Below are 19,069 nucleotides of genomic sequence, written 5' to 3' on the forward strand. Positions count from 1 at the left end.
TCATGGCTACGTATAGAGTTCACACAGTGCCCCGAGGAGGCAGATGACGAGACGGTTGGGTACTATTGCCGGGCATGGATCCTACACCTTTTTGCTTGCGTTCTCTTTCCCGACGCGACGGGTGACAATGCGTCCTGAATGTGGATCCACTGCCTCAGTAACTGGGACCAGGCGGGTCAGTACAGCTGGGGCTCTACAGTATTGTGTTTTCTATACCGGTAGTTGTGCAAGGGGTGTCATCGGTCTACGGCGAACCCATCACTTGGTGGATGCGTGTACCTATTACAGCTGTGGATGTGGGCTCATTTTCCAGTTGGTCGTCCAGAGGTACTGGCTCGTCGTGAGTGGTTCCAAGGTCAGCCTCCAAGTCACCAGCCGACGTGGGCGTACCTTTGGGACCAGGTCAGGGTTTCACACACGAGGATAGACCGGGTGTACATTCAGTACACGAACGAGCTAGATTCGCTGATGGTGTTTAGTGTAAGTAAATTTTATTTTCCATGCTGTTATTAAAAGGATTAGTATACCATCTAACATCTTATTTAAACATGATGCAGGTGGAGTGGGAGCTGTATGGTGGAGAGGACGCACTTCCTTTTCAGCTGAGCAACGTATGTGGGGCCGACGACTACTTCTATAGGATGAGGTGCCCTCTAATCTGCTTCTATGCTATCGAGTACCACCTGCCAGATAGGGCTGCACGCCAATTTGGAGTGAGACAGCTTTGGCCTATGCCTCTGTTCTCGATTGGCGTTGACTTACATAAGTAAGTGTTTTGATATTTCAAATGTCTCATGATGATGGTCCATTTCTTATAATATGGTGCCACGTACGTGGATTAATGTAACGATGACATACGTGTAGGTTGGATCGTCAGAGGAACAAGAAGATTTTTGACTAGGAGAGGCACCACCAGTCCTACATTGAGGAATGGGAGGAGATGCACGACAACCTGGACGACAACAACAAGCTGCACACAAACCGTGAGTTCAGGCGGTACCAAGCTTGGTACCAGCGTTCGACAAGGTGCAGGCTCAAGCTATAGTGGACCAAAGCTGACTACGCCGACATCGAGTCCTTCGACGATGAGGACATGACGTACGACCGGTCCACTCGTGCAGGAAGGTAGGTGGAGGCAGGACCGATCTTGGACAGAGTGGTAAGCCAATCGACTTATTTTGTTACGTTTAGTTACATAATAATACATTAGGCGTTCTTGGACCGACATTAGGAGTTATCTATTGTAGTTATTGCAACCTTCGAGCCATATAACCCTTATAATAAGTTACATTCTTATACAAAAGAAAACAAAACTAAATGATATATGTTCAGAAGTCTTATTATTGAAAACATTGTTGCAGGGCAATACACTGAGAAGCTCAGTTGAAGAGATCGAGCGCGTTCAGCCTAGAGTCAATGATGACTACATACTTGGCTTCCTAGATGTAAGATTAAAAATATTCTTTCAAACAAATCATTAATACGTTATATTCTTTCAGTTAACATAGTTTTGTACAACAGAGGCTGTCACGTCGTCTACGCCGTGCGGCTGGTCGTTGTGGTTGCAGGACAAACACGACGCATGACGTGTACGATCCTTCTGTAGGAAGAGGAGCCTTGGGTTCCTCTAGTCAAGCAGCTACAGGGGACGAGGAGGAGGACGAGGAGGCCAACGACGACGATGACATGGACAAGAGGCACGATGAGCTTGGGCCCTCTTAGCTCCATGATGCTCCATCGACTCATCCTACACCGCCTCTAGGCACTAGGCGACGTCGTCCACGTGACCCTTACACTCCAGGCACCAGCGCTCTGGGTCACAAGGGTAGGGGCAAGAGTAGGAGAACTATTCGGGACTGTATGGACATTGTGGACTATTTGTACTTTGCATGACATATTATGTTGGTTGTGATATTCGTTGTGGTTGCATTATGCTTGTTGGATGATTAAATGTTTAGTATATATATTGATGTCTCTATTTGTAACTGTGGATGCTTCTAATACAAGACCGTATCTTGCGAATTTTTTGCGTGAACCTTTAATCATACTATACTTGTACAAAGGCACAAATGTAGTACGCAGATTAACTATAAATTTATTATGTTTATAATCCAGGAATATTTGTACATACGTTGTGTACAAGAATCTAGGATTACCAAGCAACAGTGAACGAATCTATGCTTTTCAGAGAATAAACATAGACTTTTCAGATACACGGACAGCATCGAATTATCACATCACTGATATAGACCTTTCAGATGCAAGGACAACATGCAAGGAAGCACAACTAAACTCTATCTCCACCATCCATCTTATGACTGTTTGATCCAAGGGCTAAGGTAAAGAGGCACACGGATCGCTGACATGGCACATTGACAGGCCTCCATTCCTCCTCTTAACCTATAAATAACCACTCACTCCCTCTCATTCACACAAACAATAAGGAAGAAGAACACTCCTCAGCATTTGCTTTCGTTGTAGTACCAATGTCTGGAGGGTCGTCTAGAGGGAGAGAAAAGGGGAAGAAAACTACCTAGGGGTGGGAGGGTCCTCTTGGTCTCGATTTCTTTGAGGAAGCTCTTTATGAGAGGTTCCCAGTTGAGAGCAAAAGTGATTTCACCAAAGAGGCACCACTGACAGGATACAATGAAAGGAAAGAAGAGTGGTCAAAATGCATGCATGGTGAGAACTGCCTAGTGCAGATATTCACCGAGGGAATAGATGGAGGTCGTTGTTTCTTCAAATGCCCACGAGCATGGGTAATTTCTATTACTATTTATTTCTTCAATATGTTTGTCTTGTATATCACTTACACGACATACTTTTTGTAGTCTTCCTTGGCCGAAGAAAACTATGGGTTCAGTAGGTGGGTCGATCCTCGACCTATTTATCCGCATGCAGAGTACATCTACTACCTACAAGACCGTATCTTCGATCTAGAAAGGGAAGTTAGCAGCGGTTACAAGAACGACGAACAGGACAACAACAACAATGGTGCCGATTCACAGGAGGCACTCTGCAATGATCCATATTGCACCTGCCCTAACCACAAGAAAAAAGGGTCTCCCCCATCACCCCCGCCACCACCACCACCAACAACGGTAGGCTACTATGGAGAAGGTGCAACACAATTTGCTATGTGGCCACACTACTAGGATGACTTTATCTTTTTCTTGTGGAGAACCCCAGGTTGAATTACCTAAGGCATGTTAGGTTTAATTACCAAAGGCATGGTTTAATTACCTAAGGCATGTTAGGTTTAGTCAAAGAAAACTATGTACCCAGGTTCGGTACCTGTAGTCACATGCCATTTAATGTGTTTCATGTGTTGATTTCTATAATGTCATATGTCGTTAACTGTTTTTTGCAGCACGTGTTCAAATGGAAATAAGTCCGTATCATTAAGCGGAATATTAAGACCATTAATAATGAAAACAACCACATAATGAAAAGTTCGATACTATGTCACATTACACAACATATTAATAGTATAACTAAGTGCCGACAGTAGACAAAGGGGCAAATGCACTTCCAAATCCTCAATATGAAACATACTGAGTAAGCAACTCATCATCCGAGTACTAGTCCTCTACTACAACCCTGTTGCTGCGGCTAGGCTCAACTGCGTTGCTCTGACCTGCCTGTCGCTTGTAGTAAGCGGCCTCCGCTTCGTCTGCGGCCACTGCGGCCTGAGTGAAGAACGCGTCGTCATCCTCCTCTGCCTGTAAGCCCGCCTCTGCTAGAGCGATGAGCTCGCTCAGTCTGCCAGTGTCGTCGTCAGCCTCCTACGCCTGAATGCCCGCCTCCGCTAGAGAGATGAGCTCGCTCAGTCTACCAATGTCGTCCTCAGCCTCCTGCGCCTGTATGCCCGCCTCTGCTAGAGCAATGAGCTCACTCAGTCTGCCAGTGTCGTCCTCATCCTCGTCTCCATCATCACACAGCACAATCGATGATTGAACGGTGCGACCAGCTCGTGATCTATGGGCATCTAACTTCTTCTCCTCATACCTTGCACGAGCCACCTCTGCAGCATATTCCCCGCTGCAACCAATCCCTTGATGTATAAAATGCAATCAGTTAGCAACTCGATAATATTACATTTAAAACCAGGCAATGAAAAAAGGTTTTCAAGCACTTACTGGCACATAATGTAGCAACATGCTCGTTCAAGACCTGCATCTGTACTTTTGTCTCCTCCCTTGCCTCATTCCTTGCCCTCTCCTCCTCTAACGTCGTCCGCCTCTCCAATCCCCATTTGTTAAGCCTAACATCGATCAGGTTACAAATACCGCGCTGTCTAGCAAACTCACGCATCTTTTCTTTATGATGTTTAACGAATAGGTTGACGTAGTCAGGTTCATATCCCCTCTTCCGTGCAATTACTTGCCTCTTCTTCAGTTCATCCAAGAACTTAGCTTGACCATCATAACATTCCCAGCTGCATTTTCTAGTGCTCTGTTCAAAACAAACATTATATCATATATGTATTAGGAAAACAAACAAAATACGATTTCATGTTTGCCAGAAAAATTACGAACCTCATCATACTCAATCATATGGCCGTAATAATGACCTATTCCAAGCTCCGAAGGGACTAGGCCATAGTTGGATTTTACACCACATTCGCACATGACAGGAGGTGCTTTGTAGATTACTCGTTCTTTCTTCTTTTCCTTAACCCTCCACGGTTCTTTCGGCCATTGGTTCTTAGGACCATACAACCACTCCTTGAAACGACACTTCGCCATTGAATACACCTAAATAATGAGACATTAGTACATAAACACATATAGCTCAAGATTTTAACACATACACTTTGCACTTACTTCATGCTTGTTTGGACACACAAACTCTAATATATTCTCAGGGTTTATCACAGCTCGATCTCCGCAATCGCACAGAGGAGGTTTCTTAAGTCGTCTAACTACGGCTAGGTGCTTCTCCTTAGCCGTCATTGCCAGAGGGTTAGGGGGGTGGAACCCACCGCTTGAAGTGCTTACGTGGATGTCTCCCTCTAAACCAATCGTCGAAAAAGAGGTACCTAGGATCAAACTTGTCTGCACCATTGATCCACTGAAAGAAAAAAGCACCTCTCATGGTCCTACACAACGAGATTCCAATAAAATATTAGTACCATACTTAAACAAATAAAGAAAAATGATAGTACAAATAATTTCTTACATTAAACCGACTACATGTGTAGAAGCAACGCGCGGCTGTGTCCGGATGTTTCGATTAAAAAATATGGGCGGGGAAACCACAATCACAGTTAAGGACAGGAAGGTCAGGAGGAACGGGGGCATCTTTGCTAGACGCGTCGGGGTATCATTCTCGAAGACGACCCCGTTTTCGCCAAAACTCCTCCCGAAACATTTCTTGCATCTAACAAATAGGATGTAATTTAACAAACATAAATAAAAACATCACAACAAAATATCAATGAGAACCATAACTACAATACAATCAATTTTGTTCTAAGAACCAAAAGCAGTTAACATTATACCCTAAACCTAGGGTTTCTTATTTCATCCACAACAATAAACCCATAACATAACTACATGTGGCTTGGTTTGCTAGCTTTTTTCACGCCTTGAAATGAACCTACGGTTGTATAATACATATATTGAGGGATACAATGAAACCCTAAGTGATGACGATTCTTAGGTTCAAAAATCCGACTAATATGTACCAAATCGATGCGAGAAAAACAAGGAGGTGAGCGAGTATACCTTGCTCTCGAAGATCTACGGATCAAATCAAGGTTTTCAAGGTCCAATATGTCGATTCGTGAGGTAGGATAAAGTGGCGAGAAAAAAACCCGAGGAGAAATAAGAGGAAGAACGCTCGGGGAAGAAGTGCAGGCTGGGTTAAATGCAGGTGGCTCGGCGCCATTCAGACTGGCGCCGAGCTCGACGCCAAGATCTACGGCGCCGAGCTCGGCGCCAGAGTGACTGGCACCGAGCCCCTGGCAGGCCATTTGCCCGTGCCCAGGACCTCGGCGCCAGTCACCGTGGCGCCGAGCTCGACGCCACTCACTCTGGCGCCGAGCCAAGGATCCATTTCTGGAATTGTTTCCGTCAGGGGTCTATTTGAGAGAAACTTTCGAAAAAAGAGTCAAATAGTAAAAAATTCAGGCAGGGTGCCAATCTGCCAGATGAAGTACCTGCAGGGAGACATGGAGAGGGAGTGCAGGTAAAGGCAGCTTTGAAAGTCTGAAATACCAATTAGAACACCCCAAGGATGCAGGTGACAACCTGACCACTTGGAACACAAGAATTACCTAGGTAAAGGTTAACAGCCACTGCAGACATTTTGCACGAATTAGCCCTCCAAGCCAGTTTTCCTATTCAAATGACCCCATTGCTACTATAAGCTATGACACCATCTATGATGTGCTGTTTTTCATGAAACCTCAGCATCCACTGTATCTTTCGTACAAAGAAGAAGGCAACGATGGAAGATATAAACAACAAGCGACTCCAGGGGTGAGGGCAAGGAATTCAATGAGCTCAATCTCCAGCACACACACCTCCCATTGCTTGAAATCACCTGCCCAGGAGAAAAAAAAACAGAGTGGCTGCCACGAACTGACTAACACATACACCTTTACCCCTCAAACAAACAAAAGGATATACAGTTGCAGGCAGGAAAAAGCTAATATGTGCACTAGTCAGTCGAAGATTATGGCACACTACCCCTTTTATTTTCTCGAATTGTTCTTGATGGGAAGATACTGTCTCTAGTCTTCTACCATATTGCTCTTGCAGTGTCGATCGGTGTTCAGCCCAGCATAGCTCTGCTTGTTGTTCAGTGAAACGTCTCCTGCTGCAGGTCAGTAAGAAACTAAAAATAGTAATCATGAGACTGAGAAATCCAAGAAGGCACCAATAAAGTTAGGGATTTACAATCATTTTCTGAAGTGCCTTGACTAGCACATCTCTAAAACTCAGATAAGAGCCATATTCGACAATATAAGTAAAAGCAAAAATCTATTGCAAGTTGTAACTAAATCAACAGTCGATGAATAAACAAGAGATGCAGTCAACAAAAAGTATACAAGAAATATTATCCATCCAATGGTAAAAGCCAAGAGCGGAGAGGCACATCTGAATCAGATGGTGCTAGAATGCGCCAATACCTAAAACGCACACGCCTGACGGCCTGAGGTACTTCTGGCCTGCAGGTGCAGTGATGTGAACACCGGTTTCAATTGCTCGATCCATTCTGCATCGGTCAGAATGCTATTTCCATCGCAAGATGATTCATGAGCCTGCAGGTCACTGGAATCAGGTGGTCTATGAAGATTCTCACAGCAAGATGATTCATGAGTCTGCAGGTCACTGGAATCAGGTGGTCTATGAAGATTCTCACAGTTCCAAACAACTTTAGATATGGGTTGATCTGACATCTGATAACACAAAAGAGCTCTGCGCCCCCGCCCGTCACCGATCAAACCCTACGCCTGGAGTTCTTGGCAACATGTCCAGGCTCGCCACGGTTCCTGCGCCCCGTGCTCTGCTCCGGCTTTGGACCGTCAGAACAGCAGCCCTCCGCCTCGTCAGCCATCACCGTCGTCGTCCTCCAGAGACGTTCCGGTCCTGCGCCACTGGCCACTACACGCCGTGCGACATCCCAGACCAAGCTCATGGTCATCTCGTTGTCAGGACCGGAGCGCATGACGACGGCGTCGCTGACGACCTCCGGGAGCCTCCCGCAGAGCTCGTAGGCGACGAAGCCCTCCGGGAGCCTCGCGGCGACGCCCAGGGCCTCCGCGTGCGCGATCTGCTCCAGGAAAACGCTCCCGGCGCCTTCCTCGAACTCGAACGCGTCAAACTTGTCCCGCCAGACGCGCGGCGTGTCCACGTGGTAGGTGCGCGCCAGGGCGCGCCACAGGTCCGCCGCGGTGGCAAAGCGCTGATAGTCCGGTAGCAGGCGGTCGGAGAGCGTGGCGAGGATGTGGCCACGGCACACGGCGTCGTCGCGCGCCCACTTCTTGGCCGCTGCCTGCGCCGAGGCGTCGTCGCCGGCGGCGCCGTCGCCAGTGGGGCGGTCCTCGAAGAGCACGCGGGCGACGCCGAGGGTGTGGACGCGGAGGAGCACCGATTCCTTCCACCGCAGGTAGCCGCAGGGGCTGTCCAGTTGCTTGATGGGGACCAATGCCATCGATCAGAGCCCTAGGAATTGATTTCTTGGTCCGGCTGTGATGTTCCTATTGATTCGAAATTTTTGTGCGTTTATTTCTTGGCAGCGGAGGAGGCCGGCCACGAAGACGGAAGACGACGAGTCCTGGTTTCTAGCCTCAGCGTGCAGGCAGTTCATCTTTCGTCGCCAAAACTGGCGGGCATGCAGCAGCATCACCTTCGTCAGTACGACAAGCGGCAAACATGGAGGGCATTTGCCGTCCTTCTTGGATCTTGTTATTGTTGACTTTTGGTTACCAATATAGATGGCCAACGGGCCGGCCCGGCCCCGGCCCCGGCCCGGTCCCGTGAAAGCACGACCCGATAGGGGTCGGGCCGGCACGGCACGCCGGGCCTCCCGGGCCGTGCCTCTTAGGGCCACGGGCCTGGCTTTCGGCCCAGGCACGGCACTATGGGTCGTTTTTCGTGCCGTGCCAGCCCGCGAAGCATGACCAGAATTACGAGCCGTGCCAGCCCACAGCCCGTTACCCTTGCATTTACAGAATCAAACAGATCACAGTTTCATACATTCACAGAATCAAAGTTTCGTACATTCACAGAATCAAAGTCCAAATGTCCGATACATTCATAGTTTCATACATTCATAGAATTACAGTTTCATACATTCACATATCACAGTTTCATACATTCTCAAAATCAAAGTCCAAATGTCCGATACATTCACAGTCCAACAGAGATATCAAACTCCAAACTCCAAAGCCAATAGATAACAGAAATAACCAAAATGAGCTGTTTAGTGCAATGCTGCCTCATTAAAAATCTTTCTAAGTAAAACTCACCCTTGTGAGAAACCCTAGAAAGAAAGAAAGAGTGCAGCCAACTCTTAATTAACCATTGTTCAAATGACAGACAAGTCTTTCACAATCACACTCACCCTTTCACAGTCACAGATCACACACACTCTCAAGAGCACTCACCCTTTCACTAAGTACCAAGAGCACCACCAGCAGATTCATCTTTATCAAGGTACAAGTTCTGGAATGAGTCTTCCAGCTCTTGGTTGTCAACAGCATGCTGTTCTCTTTTTCTCCTAACTCATAGGCTTGTGTCTCACCTATACCTAATGGAAGGTCAAGCCTAGAAATCAACCGACATAACTCAGATCGAGCAACAGCAGGATTGTAGTCCCAGTTATGCACAGATCCATCAGGATTGAAAGAAAGCCTAAACTGAACCCTAGCAGCGTGATCAACCTTTTTCCTACAAGATTTCTGGTGCCTAATCAAATGGCCAGTGCCAGCAGAAGATCTAGCAGATAATTTACTCTTACACATTTTACAGATAGCAGCAGTTTGAACCTTTTGACCATTCACAGTCTCATAGATCTCATCAAAATCAACCCAGACACCAGATTTACACTTACCAAGGCATGAGGTACCATCTGTGTTGTTGGAGCTGACTGGCGTCCCTATCGCCGGCGCTGGCGGCGCCAGCTCTGCCCCTCCACCACCGTCGCCACCATCCAGATCGATCAGAGCAGAGCCGCTACCGACATCGATACCCAACAACGCAGCAGCGTCGTCACGGATGTCATCGTCGTCCTCGAGGACTAGCCCTGCCGCGATCAAGTCATCGTTGTCGGTGAGTGGATAGACGACATCGTCGTCATCCGCCATGGCGACCTTGACTGCGGACGGCTGATCTCCAGCACCGTTCCTCAACGATGTGCGTGGCCGCTGTGCCCGGTCTATGCCACAGGAAGAGGACGACGAGACATCGGCAACCGACCTGCACGGAGGAGAAAAACAGTGAGTCAGAGAGATAGAGATACAGATCTAGAGTCAATCGTTCAATGGAAGAGACACAAGAAGTGAAGAAGACAGATCTAGGGTTAGGGTTAGGGTTAGTGGAGTACCTGCGCAACCGGAGCCTGGTGCCGGAGATGACGAGGGACACCTAGAGGAGAGACACCGATTAGAAACGACGACGAACGACGGAGGAGGGACGGACGGGAACACGGTCACGAACTCACATAGTTCACCGAGAGCGAGAGATGAGAGAGGGAGAAGGGAGGAGAGTGTAGACAGGGTCAGATAGGCGGATCGAGGTCACTGGAGTCGAGGACGACGGACGAGATCAGTAGATCACGAGAGAGAGCTCAGATTCGCCAGATCATGGATGCGGCCGATGCAGGAGAGAGAGAGAGAGAGAGAGAGAGAGAGAGAGAGAGAGAGAGAGAGAGAGAGAGAGAGAGAGAGAGAGAGAGAGAGCAGAGATTGCGCCACGGCGAGCCGACGAGCGAGTGGGGATTAGGGTTAGGGTTGGGAGCGGACTGCGAAGCCGGCCGCCGGCGAGGCGACTGGGCGAGCGGGGATCGGCTGCGCCGCGACGAGCGAGTGGGGATTAGGGTTAGGGTTGGGAGCGGAGCGGACGAGACGACTGAACTGTGGAGCGAGCGAGGCGAGGCGACTGGGCAAGCAAGGAGTCCCCGCTTATATATGCGGGGTGCGGGGAGGCAGCAGACCGGGCCGCCAGTGAGCCTCCGGTTCCGGAGCAGGCCGTGCCGTGCCGGCCCACGTGCCTGGGGTAAGGCCCAGGCACGACCTGCTCCTCCGGACCATGCCAGCCCGGGCCCGCTAGCTGCCGGGCCGGGCCGATAAGCTCGGGCTACATGGCCAACTATGGTTACCAAGCATGGTAAAAGTAAAACCAAATTAAACAATACTCACTCCTCTTATTAACACCGCATCCGCCGTTGGATCTTGGATTGCATGGACAGATATCTCGCGCGCCAGCCACTGTCCCACCACCCCCGCTGGACCGATGGCCTCCCGGGGCATCCCTCTACAGCTGAGAAACCACACAAAATCTCCACAACCCTGAACCCATAATAAACCTTCACCTCACCGGAGGTGATGATCATCGGAGATGAAAGAGAAGAAGTGCAGCACGAATCTCTTTGCTGAATCGTGAGGCAAGAAACTTGACATATTTCTTGAAAGAAATCTGGTGACTGAAATAGCAAATTTCTATAAAAAAAATAACGAGGTGCTGAAATCTGTTCGCTCGAAATTCCAGCAGAGCACACGGCCAGAAGGGAGAAACGCAGGAGATAACACAGTCCACTGTATATAATATACAAAAGCTCACATAAATGATCATCGCTAGCATCAACCTCCATTTACAGTCCACAACTGATCTAGTACTCAGAGTCAGAAATATGGGAAAGTCGTCTTCAGTCTGTGACGTGGCCAACCAAAGCTTTGCATGAGGCTCGTGAGCAAGGTCGTCTTCAAGCTGTCAAGGAGAAGCTCGAAACTGAAAAAACGACAGAAAACAAATTACTGGAAAAATTGCCTTCACATTATGATTCCACTAACCTGCCGAATGGGTTTTGGCGTGGTTTAGTATCTGTAATTTTTGTCGTAGAAGGGATTTTCACCCCACGATTCTCTTTCAGCCTTAGCTCTGTTTTCAGGCTCTGCCTCCTCCAGGATCGACCGCTTTGTGTTCCTTGATTTCGAAGACTTTGTAGACTGCAATTAAGTAATTATCAAGTGGCTGTGGTGATGATTAAACCAAGAGATGGAGCACAAATAATTGATAATATAGCATGCAAATGCATGTGGAGAAGTTCCATTCACATTTTCCGGCAATGGTATGCAGTACTGTAACAGGCAAAACCGCATAAATATACCACCTTGGATAATACTAATACACGATTTGCAGGTGGATGACTGGAGTCCAACAAAATATGCTTCATATTCGTAAAAGCAGATTTGCAAGAAAGTAAGTGGCATCATTAGCAGCAATGTATCAGCCTTGTATTAGATAAGAGGAATGGCGTTACTGAAGGAAAATACTCCATTAGTTTATTTGCAATAATTTCAGTTCAGAACAGTAGCTTGTCTACTATGATTACACTAGCTTGTCTAATACCCCGATTTACCACATGTCCATGTATCTTCTTCAGAAAACTGTAATTAATGACATGGACAAAGTAAGAAGGCTTTCTTCTGGCAAGGGGGTAGTGTCAAGAAATAAAATACCAGTTAGTGAAATAGACAAGGGTCTGTGCTAGCAAAAAGAAAGGTGGTTTAGGCTTTAGGCATAAAAGAAGACCTCAGGAAGCTTAATATCAGCCTCTTAGTCAAGTTGTGGTGGAAACTTAAACATGAAAAGGGGATCTGGCAAGAAATTGTCAATGCTAAATATAATGAAGGGCAATCAATTTGTCTGATAACTAAAAAGCACGATGACTCTCCAGTTTGGGCAGATCTGCTAAAAATCAAGTCAATCTATCTTCAGGGAAGGGATTTTTTTTTTTTTTTTGAGAAATGGTGAAAACACTTTGTTTTGGAGATTACTTGCTTCACAAATATCATATATTTTGTTCTGTTTATGTGAGCAGCAAGATCTCTCTGTTTAAAAAGCCAAAGAGGAAGATTTCCAGTTACGCTTTAGGCATTGGCTTCCTTGGGACCTTCGGTCTATTTGGTACATCCAATCTCTAGCGAGAGGGGTTGTGTTTCAGGAGGACAATGATGTTATCTCCAGGAAATCTAACAAAAATGGCAGTTTCACCGTCAATTTTGGGTTTTGTTCAAAAAGTGGCTACCAAATGGTGAGAAGTTATATAATTTTGGCATAGCTGTGAACTGTTGGGCTATTTGGAAAACCAGGAACAAAGCTTGTTTTGGAAAGAAAACGATTAGAAGTCCTGTGGAAATTATATGTTATGCATGTGGTCTAATGAATTACTAGACAAGCCTTTATCCAAAAGAGACTCAGGAGGAGCTTGAGGAAAGCATCAACATAATGCTACAGGTGGCGACGTGTCTTTTGGCTGACTCCAAGAAGAACAAGCAACTCCAGCTGCAAGACTCCCAGGGTGGTGAGGATGGTGCTGATGTGATGTGAAGATGGGTGGCCCGAGTCAAGCACTGTGTTGGTGCACTGAGGATGAATTCAGCCTGATCGGAAGTGCTTGCTGCAACAAGCGCTGCAGCTGCTGCTGCAGCAAGGACTTCACGTCTACAGTATTTGGAAAGAAGGAAGTAGGCAGCCAGCAGCTGCAGCTGCTGCAGAAATAGCACAGCCGAATTGTGTTTTGGCTCTCTGCATTATGTTATCCAATTGGCTGTAATGACTGATACTTTTGTAGTTTAAACTGGTAGATTCAGGTGTTTCCTTTGGTCGGCATTGATGCTCTGAATCAGAGAATCATGCTTAACTAATCTGGATGGAGTCACAGTTCTCTTCTTGTTTCTTCTTTCTTGTGATGCTTTCAAACTGCTTTACTTCAGTTATGTCGTAATGGAAATGGGGTGTTCCTCGGTTCAAAAAAAAAAAAAAAACAGCTCAGAACATGAGTACCTTGCTGATGAGCTTTTCAAATGCTTCCGGTCCATTTTGCTCAATATATCTCTCTGCAGCTGACAGAACATCATCAGATTTACCTAGCTTCTCATTCCTTGGAACATACCATATGTTCACTATTTGGCGGTTCACAAACATTGGCCGCACAAAATGGTCGTAAACATAAGCAGCACCATTGAACCAAGGTAAGACCAACCAGCAGTTAAAGAACAGCTTTGCATATGACCAAAATGGAAGCCTGCAAATAAAGATCTAAAGTGAGCATATCTAGTTTTCTATTCACCAACTTGATGCACCAAACACAGCTATATCCATGTACCACCACTGATGTTTGCAAATAATAACAAAGGCCACCAAAAAACCATAAAAATGAACACATTGGGACATGACTATTTACCACTCGATAATTGGAGCAAAAGTTAACTCAAACAAAGTGATAAATGAGTACAACACCCAGTAAGTGAGCCACTGCTGATCATCTACAGGATTTTTTGTCTCTATTGCTCTAACAGAAGCATATCTGCAAAGGTGCCAAAACAGAATGTGATTAGCAATATAACATGCTCACATAGTATCAAGAGGAAAAAACGAGAGACAGTCAATTAACGACAAAGGTGATACTTACAGAGGATAAGCAAGAGATATGAGTGGCCTGAAAAAAAAAGGGAAAAGAGAAACTCAGTATCACCAGAAGAAAGCACCGTCAGACAAAGGGCCACCAGAAACTTAGAATTTACATTGACAGCATTTGGTAATCTATCTCAGTCATATAGCTAACAGCTGCCATATTTACTTCCTAGAGTAAGCTCTGTACCCCAAATAATATGGTATGTGACATTGTCATCTATTAAAATAAATAAAATTCATTCGGTGGAAGTCAGCTCCATCCTCTCTAGTCCATGAAGACGAAAATGCAGATAACTATGATGCCGCTGTACTAGTTCACATGACATCAGGGCCTACAGTTCTTTAATGCATTGGCTATTTTCAGAACATTTTGAACCCATGCTTTCTAACCTAATGCTAATAAACCACTTATTTCTGCAGCTTTCTGTCTGCAGCATGACAACTTTCACATTGGGTGTACAAATGCTCCCCATAAATAACAAGTTTGGTAGCGGTGCAATCTTATGTAGTGGATCCAGGGAATGTAGCCAGCAACAAAACTAGGGCCAAGCTACAGAAGTACAACATGGTGGCTTTGAACAGAACAAAATGGCGCACAAACAATGCAAGATATTACATCACAGGCAAAGTCACTAAACATTGAAATCAGGATACTGATCAATAACACAGACGGTCGAAGTTGAAGACCCAGCATGGAAACCTTGAAATATCTGGTGTATTGGGGTTAATTTTTGAACTAAATTTGAAGGATTTGGATTCCAATACCACTATACAAACAGTTCCAAGATGCCCTGATTGATTACTATCATCTACCAATGAAAAACAAAACCTTTAGGCCCCGTCGTTTCGCGCAAAAAAACAAACCTAAACACTGTTCCGGCTTATTGGTTGCGAGAGAAAAACACATTTCCTGTCGGAAAAAATAGCTGAAAAAGACGGGTTACAAGAGAGCAGTGAGTTTCCTTCCACAGTTGTTGGTAAGATTTTGTAGTAAACCCAACCTTAATCCTACCAATCAATTGACCTAAGCACTCAAATCCCATCGCAAAATCAAGTATTTAGCCACAAGCCCACAACTACCCATCGCACAGTTTCATCGCAGCACCGAGATCCCCGGGAAGAGGGAACCCAAACGCGTTCATCCACAGCAACCCAACCACCCGCAACGGAAGATTCCCGTCGCGCACACTTTCCCCCATGCCGCTCGGTATAGCAACAATCGGGATCAACCTCGCTCGCTCGTACAAAAAAAGCCACCGCGAGAAAACGCTGCATCTTGCAAGAATCAACGAATCGCCTGGGGGTCGAAAACAACAGGATGAGAAAAAAATACCATACCCGGCAAGGACATCGAAGTTGTTGGCCAGCACCTTGAGGAAAGATCCGGACCCCATCTTGCTCCCTGCTCTTCCTCCACTAGAACAGAAAACTATCACTCTCTCCCTGCCCTGATGCCGCTGCAGCTAAAAACCCTGGAAGCGCGTGCAGAAATAGACTCGACTCGATTCTCGCGAGCCAGCAGCCGTTGGGGGCTGCCTGGCTAGCTCTCTCTCTCTCTCTCTGTGTCTCTTCCTTTCTCTTCTTTTGGTTCTCCTACCCTGTCCAAACGTTTGGCCGGCGGCGGGCCCCACCGTCAATGCGGCCGCATAAAATATGCGGCCGCCGACCGTCTCGCCGCTCGTGGCGTTTTCTCTCGGTGAATGATCGCCGAAGGTTCGGGGTCGGGGTGTTCAGAACTCGCGGCCCACACGGGGCTAGAGCCCGACCCAAACAATCACGGGACAGGCCGTGGAGAACGGTTGGTCCATGGCACGTGAATCAAGCTGTCCAGTCGGCTGGGCCTAATATGGACTTTTGGGCCGCATCCATCGTGAGCCAGGCTTTCGTTCTGGGCTGCCAACATTCTTGGCTTGTCCATAAACAAAAAACATTCTTGGCTTGGAAAACCTGCAGTTCTAAAAAAAAAAAACCCTGCAGTTCTCGATGGCAACGCCGTCCAACGAGGTATCTTCTCTCCGGAAGATCTCTCCGCGCTGGTGGTTCTTGCTCCACCTCTGGAATATCCTTTGTGAGGTTGTAGTATGCTTTCCTCTCGTATATCCCCTGATTACCGCTCGATCGAAAACAACGTCTGATCTCTGCTTAAATAGCTGTACCGGGGAGCACCAACCGTCGGGGTCTCCCGTGCACCCCGGAAGCAGGCTCGCCGCACCGGCATGTCCACTGGCCGCTACATACTCCTGTTGCAAAAGAAATTGGGAAAACGGTGTTTTTCTCCTGTCCAAAAGTTCAATTGTGATTTTACCCTTATTTTTTCAATTTTGTGATTTTACTCCTGTTATTTTGAAACGAAGGAGCCGTTTGCCCCTGGTTTGGATGTCCGTTATTTAGAGGCTGATTAAACGATTAAAAAAACAAAACACATAAAATCAGATGCGAAATGACTTAAATGCCCCTTCCTCTTCATTCTTATCCGCTCGTCCTCTTCGTTGCTATCTGCTGTGCGGACAGAAGACCGGCGGCCGAGCACCGTCGCGGCCGCGCGCCCCTGCGCCCGCCAGCCATGGCGCTACGGCAAACCCGCGATGGCGGCCCTCGGCGACCTCGCCCGCCGGTCATGGCGCTCCGGCAACCCTGCATCGGTGCGACGGTGGCCCTCGCGACCCCGCGCTCGCAAATACCGATGGGGGAGGCATGGCCGGCGGGCTCGCGGCGCGGCGGGCGCGGCGAGGCGGGCGTTGCGGTGGGTGCGGCGGCTTGGCGGGCGCTGCAGCCATGCGAGTTCGCGGCGCGGCGGGTGCCGCTGGGCGGGCGTCGCGGCATGGCTGGCGGGTGCGCTGCGCGGCCCTCGTCCTTCGACAGCTGCTCCATGGCGCGCTCGAACTGCGCGACCAGCTCCGGGTCTAACAGCGCCTGCTGCTGCTGCTGCTCGTCGGCAGCTCCTCCTCTGCGCTCAGCCGGCGGCGACGTCCCGAACCGGGGCGTGACGTAGGAGCTCGGCGAGAAGATCTGCCCGCCTTGGCGCAGCCAGTCCGGCAGGCTGCCGGACTTGGAGATGGAGAGGTCGAACGCCGCCGTCGGCACATTTAGCTCGCCTAGCTGCCGCGCCCTCGCCCGCCTCTTGGCTCCAACGGTGGCCTTCGACCCAGACCCGCCTGATAGCTCTGCCTCCGCGGTCGAGGCCGTCGCCGCCGCGGGCGCCGCCGTGGCTGTAGCGAGCTCCTCCTCCTGTTCGGTTGCCAGCGCGGTCGGTCGTTCTGACGGCGAGCCGCTCTCGCTCTGCGTCTGCTGTTGCTGCGTCAGTACCATCGCGTCGAACTCCTCCACCGTGCGGAAGCTCCTCGCTCTCCCGTCCGATGCGGATCACGGAGCGTCGTCTTCGTCGCGACTGCTCTGCCGCCGTTCCCGCGCTTGCTCCGCCGTGCAGCCCTCTTCCTCCTCCAGACCGGCGAGCAGCTCTGACACGTCGATCGTCTCGATCTTGGCCGGTGGCTCGGCCGGCGCAGGCGCCGTCGCGGGGCTATGCACCTCGGCGGGCTCCTTGGCTTTCCTGGCCGACGAGGTGGAGCTACGGAGGAGGGCCAGGAACTAGTCGCCGTTGCTCTTAGAGGTGGACAGGATGATCTCCTCGATCGCGCTGCTCCTCTGGAAGCTATGGCCTAGGCTGCAGCTCACCTTCTCCTGAATGCTCCCTGATTTCACCAGGATCTTGGACGACACACACCCCATCTCTGATTCTCTGTAATCTGAAAGCACAAAGAAGCTTCTTTTTGTTCAGTTTATCCTACTCTGACCGAGCAGCAAGAATAGGAGCGGATGACAAATATGTTTGAATATTTATCAATATTAAATCTGAGTTCAAATAATTTTAAGTTGTGCCAAATATGTTTGACCAAATTTAATCAATTGTCAGCATACAATAAAAAAGTCTAATTCCAAATCAGGATAAAATCACAATTAGGCATAACAAACAGGAACAAAATCGCATAGGCATTCATGTCCTTTTATATAAAGTTTAACACTGTTAGGTGTGGATGACGGAGTAGGGGCAAACTGGTGCTTCGTGAATGGCACAGTAGGGGTAAATTCACAAAGTCAAAAAAATATAGACAAAATCACAATTTCGATACAAAACAAGGGTACAAACGCAAGAACCCCTAAGAAATTAACCAACAATCATCAGAAGCCACCACCAAACAGTGGTCCTATCCTATCAAGTCGTACGTACAAGCTTTCATATGGCAGTATAGTTGGCCAACGGGCCGGCCCGGGCCAGACACAGCCCGCAGGGAGTCAGGCCGGCATGGCACGCTGTGTCCCTCGGGTCTCGTGCCTGGTCTTCGGCCTAAGCACGGCCCTATGGACCGAAATCCGTGTCGTGTCGCCCCTGAGCACGGCCTAATCCACGGGCCATGCTAGCCCACAGCCTGGTGCCTTTAAAACACCTCAAACTGCTTATTTCATCTAACACTTTTTCATTTTCATAATCATATTTCATAATTCATTCATATTTTAGTATTTCACATTCACAGGTAATAAACTGACCATAAATTCTAAATTCTAACAAAAGCCACCAAAGGAGACAAGGGAATTAAGATAACTGAGCTGTTTGTGCAATGATGCCTCATTAGAAATATTTCTAGGTAAAATTCAGTCTTATGAGAAAACCTAGAAAGAGAAAAAGAATGCAGCACAACTCTTAATTAAATCTTAAACCATTGTTCGCCAGTATCGGTCACACATCACAGATACAAGGATAACAGATCACTCTCAAGTCTCACAACTCTCAAGTCTTACACACTAAGTACTAGCAGAAGCCACAGATGCAGATCCAGATGTGCTAGCCCCAGATGTACTAGCAACAGCAGCCCCAGATGCATCTTCATCAAGATAAAGATTTTTTGAAGGAGTCTTTCAACTCT

At 47.9% G+C, this 19,069-nt stretch overlaps 3 protein-coding genes across 3 annotated transcripts; all 3 read right to left on the reverse strand.

The window, feature by feature from the left end:
- Positions 1–6,391: 6,391 nt before the first annotated feature.
- LOC136522915 (uncharacterized) lies at positions 6,392–8,262 on the reverse strand. Its single transcript, XM_066516710.1, has one exon. The coding sequence runs from the start codon at positions 8,161–8,163 to the stop codon at positions 7,450–7,452; it is 714 nt and encodes a 237-aa protein (XP_066372807.1). The 5' UTR covers positions 8,164–8,262; the 3' UTR covers positions 6,392–7,449.
- A 2,886-nt stretch (positions 8,263–11,148) lies between these two features.
- Positions 11,149–15,765, reverse strand: LOC136522218 (HVA22-like protein a). The gene is made up of 6 exons (XM_066516014.1): positions 15,486–15,765; positions 14,146–14,172; positions 13,918–14,040; positions 13,518–13,758; positions 11,522–11,677; positions 11,149–11,438 (listed from the first exon to the last, which is right to left on the reverse strand). Exons 1-5 carry the CDS (start codon positions 15,539–15,541, stop codon positions 11,546–11,548), a joined length of 579 nt encoding a protein of 192 aa, XP_066372111.1. The 5' UTR covers positions 15,542–15,765; the 3' UTR covers positions 11,149–11,438; positions 11,522–11,545.
- An 827-nt stretch (positions 15,766–16,592) lies between these two features.
- LOC136522584 (uncharacterized) lies at positions 16,593–18,007 on the reverse strand. The gene has a single exon (XM_066516390.1). It carries the CDS (start codon positions 17,454–17,456, stop codon positions 16,617–16,619), a length of 840 nt encoding a protein of 279 aa, XP_066372487.1. The 5' UTR covers positions 17,457–18,007; the 3' UTR covers positions 16,593–16,616.
- Positions 18,008–19,069: the final 1,062 nt, after the last annotated feature.

The sequence above is a fragment of the Miscanthus floridulus genome, chromosome 18 (assembly GCF_019320115.1).
Source record: "Miscanthus floridulus cultivar M001 chromosome 18, ASM1932011v1, whole genome shotgun sequence".
In the NCBI taxonomy this organism is placed as follows: Eukaryota; Viridiplantae; Streptophyta; class Magnoliopsida; order Poales; family Poaceae; genus Miscanthus; species Miscanthus floridulus.

Bases quoted from the DNA above. Each gene is read 5' to 3' on its own strand.
- LOC136522584 (XM_066516390.1), bottom strand. From the start codon at position 17,456: ATGGTACTGACGCAGCAACAGCAGACGCAGAGCGAGAGCGGCTCGCCG.
- LOC136522218 (XM_066516014.1), bottom strand. From the start codon at position 15,541: ATGGGGTCCGGATCTTTCCTCAAGGTGCTGGCCAACAACTTCGATGTC. The intron at 14,041-14,145 runs GTAAGTATCACC...GCACCTTTGCAG, and splicing joins ATATCTCTTGCTTATCCTCT to ATATGCTTCTGTTAGAGCAA. The intron at 11,678-13,517 runs GTACTCATGTTC...ACTTAATTGCAG, and splicing joins TTGAAAAGCTCATCAGCAAG to TCTACAAAGTCTTCGAAATC.
- LOC136522915 (XM_066516710.1), bottom strand. From the start codon at position 8,163: ATGGCATTGGTCCCCATCAAGCAACTGGACAGCCCCTGCGGCTACCTG.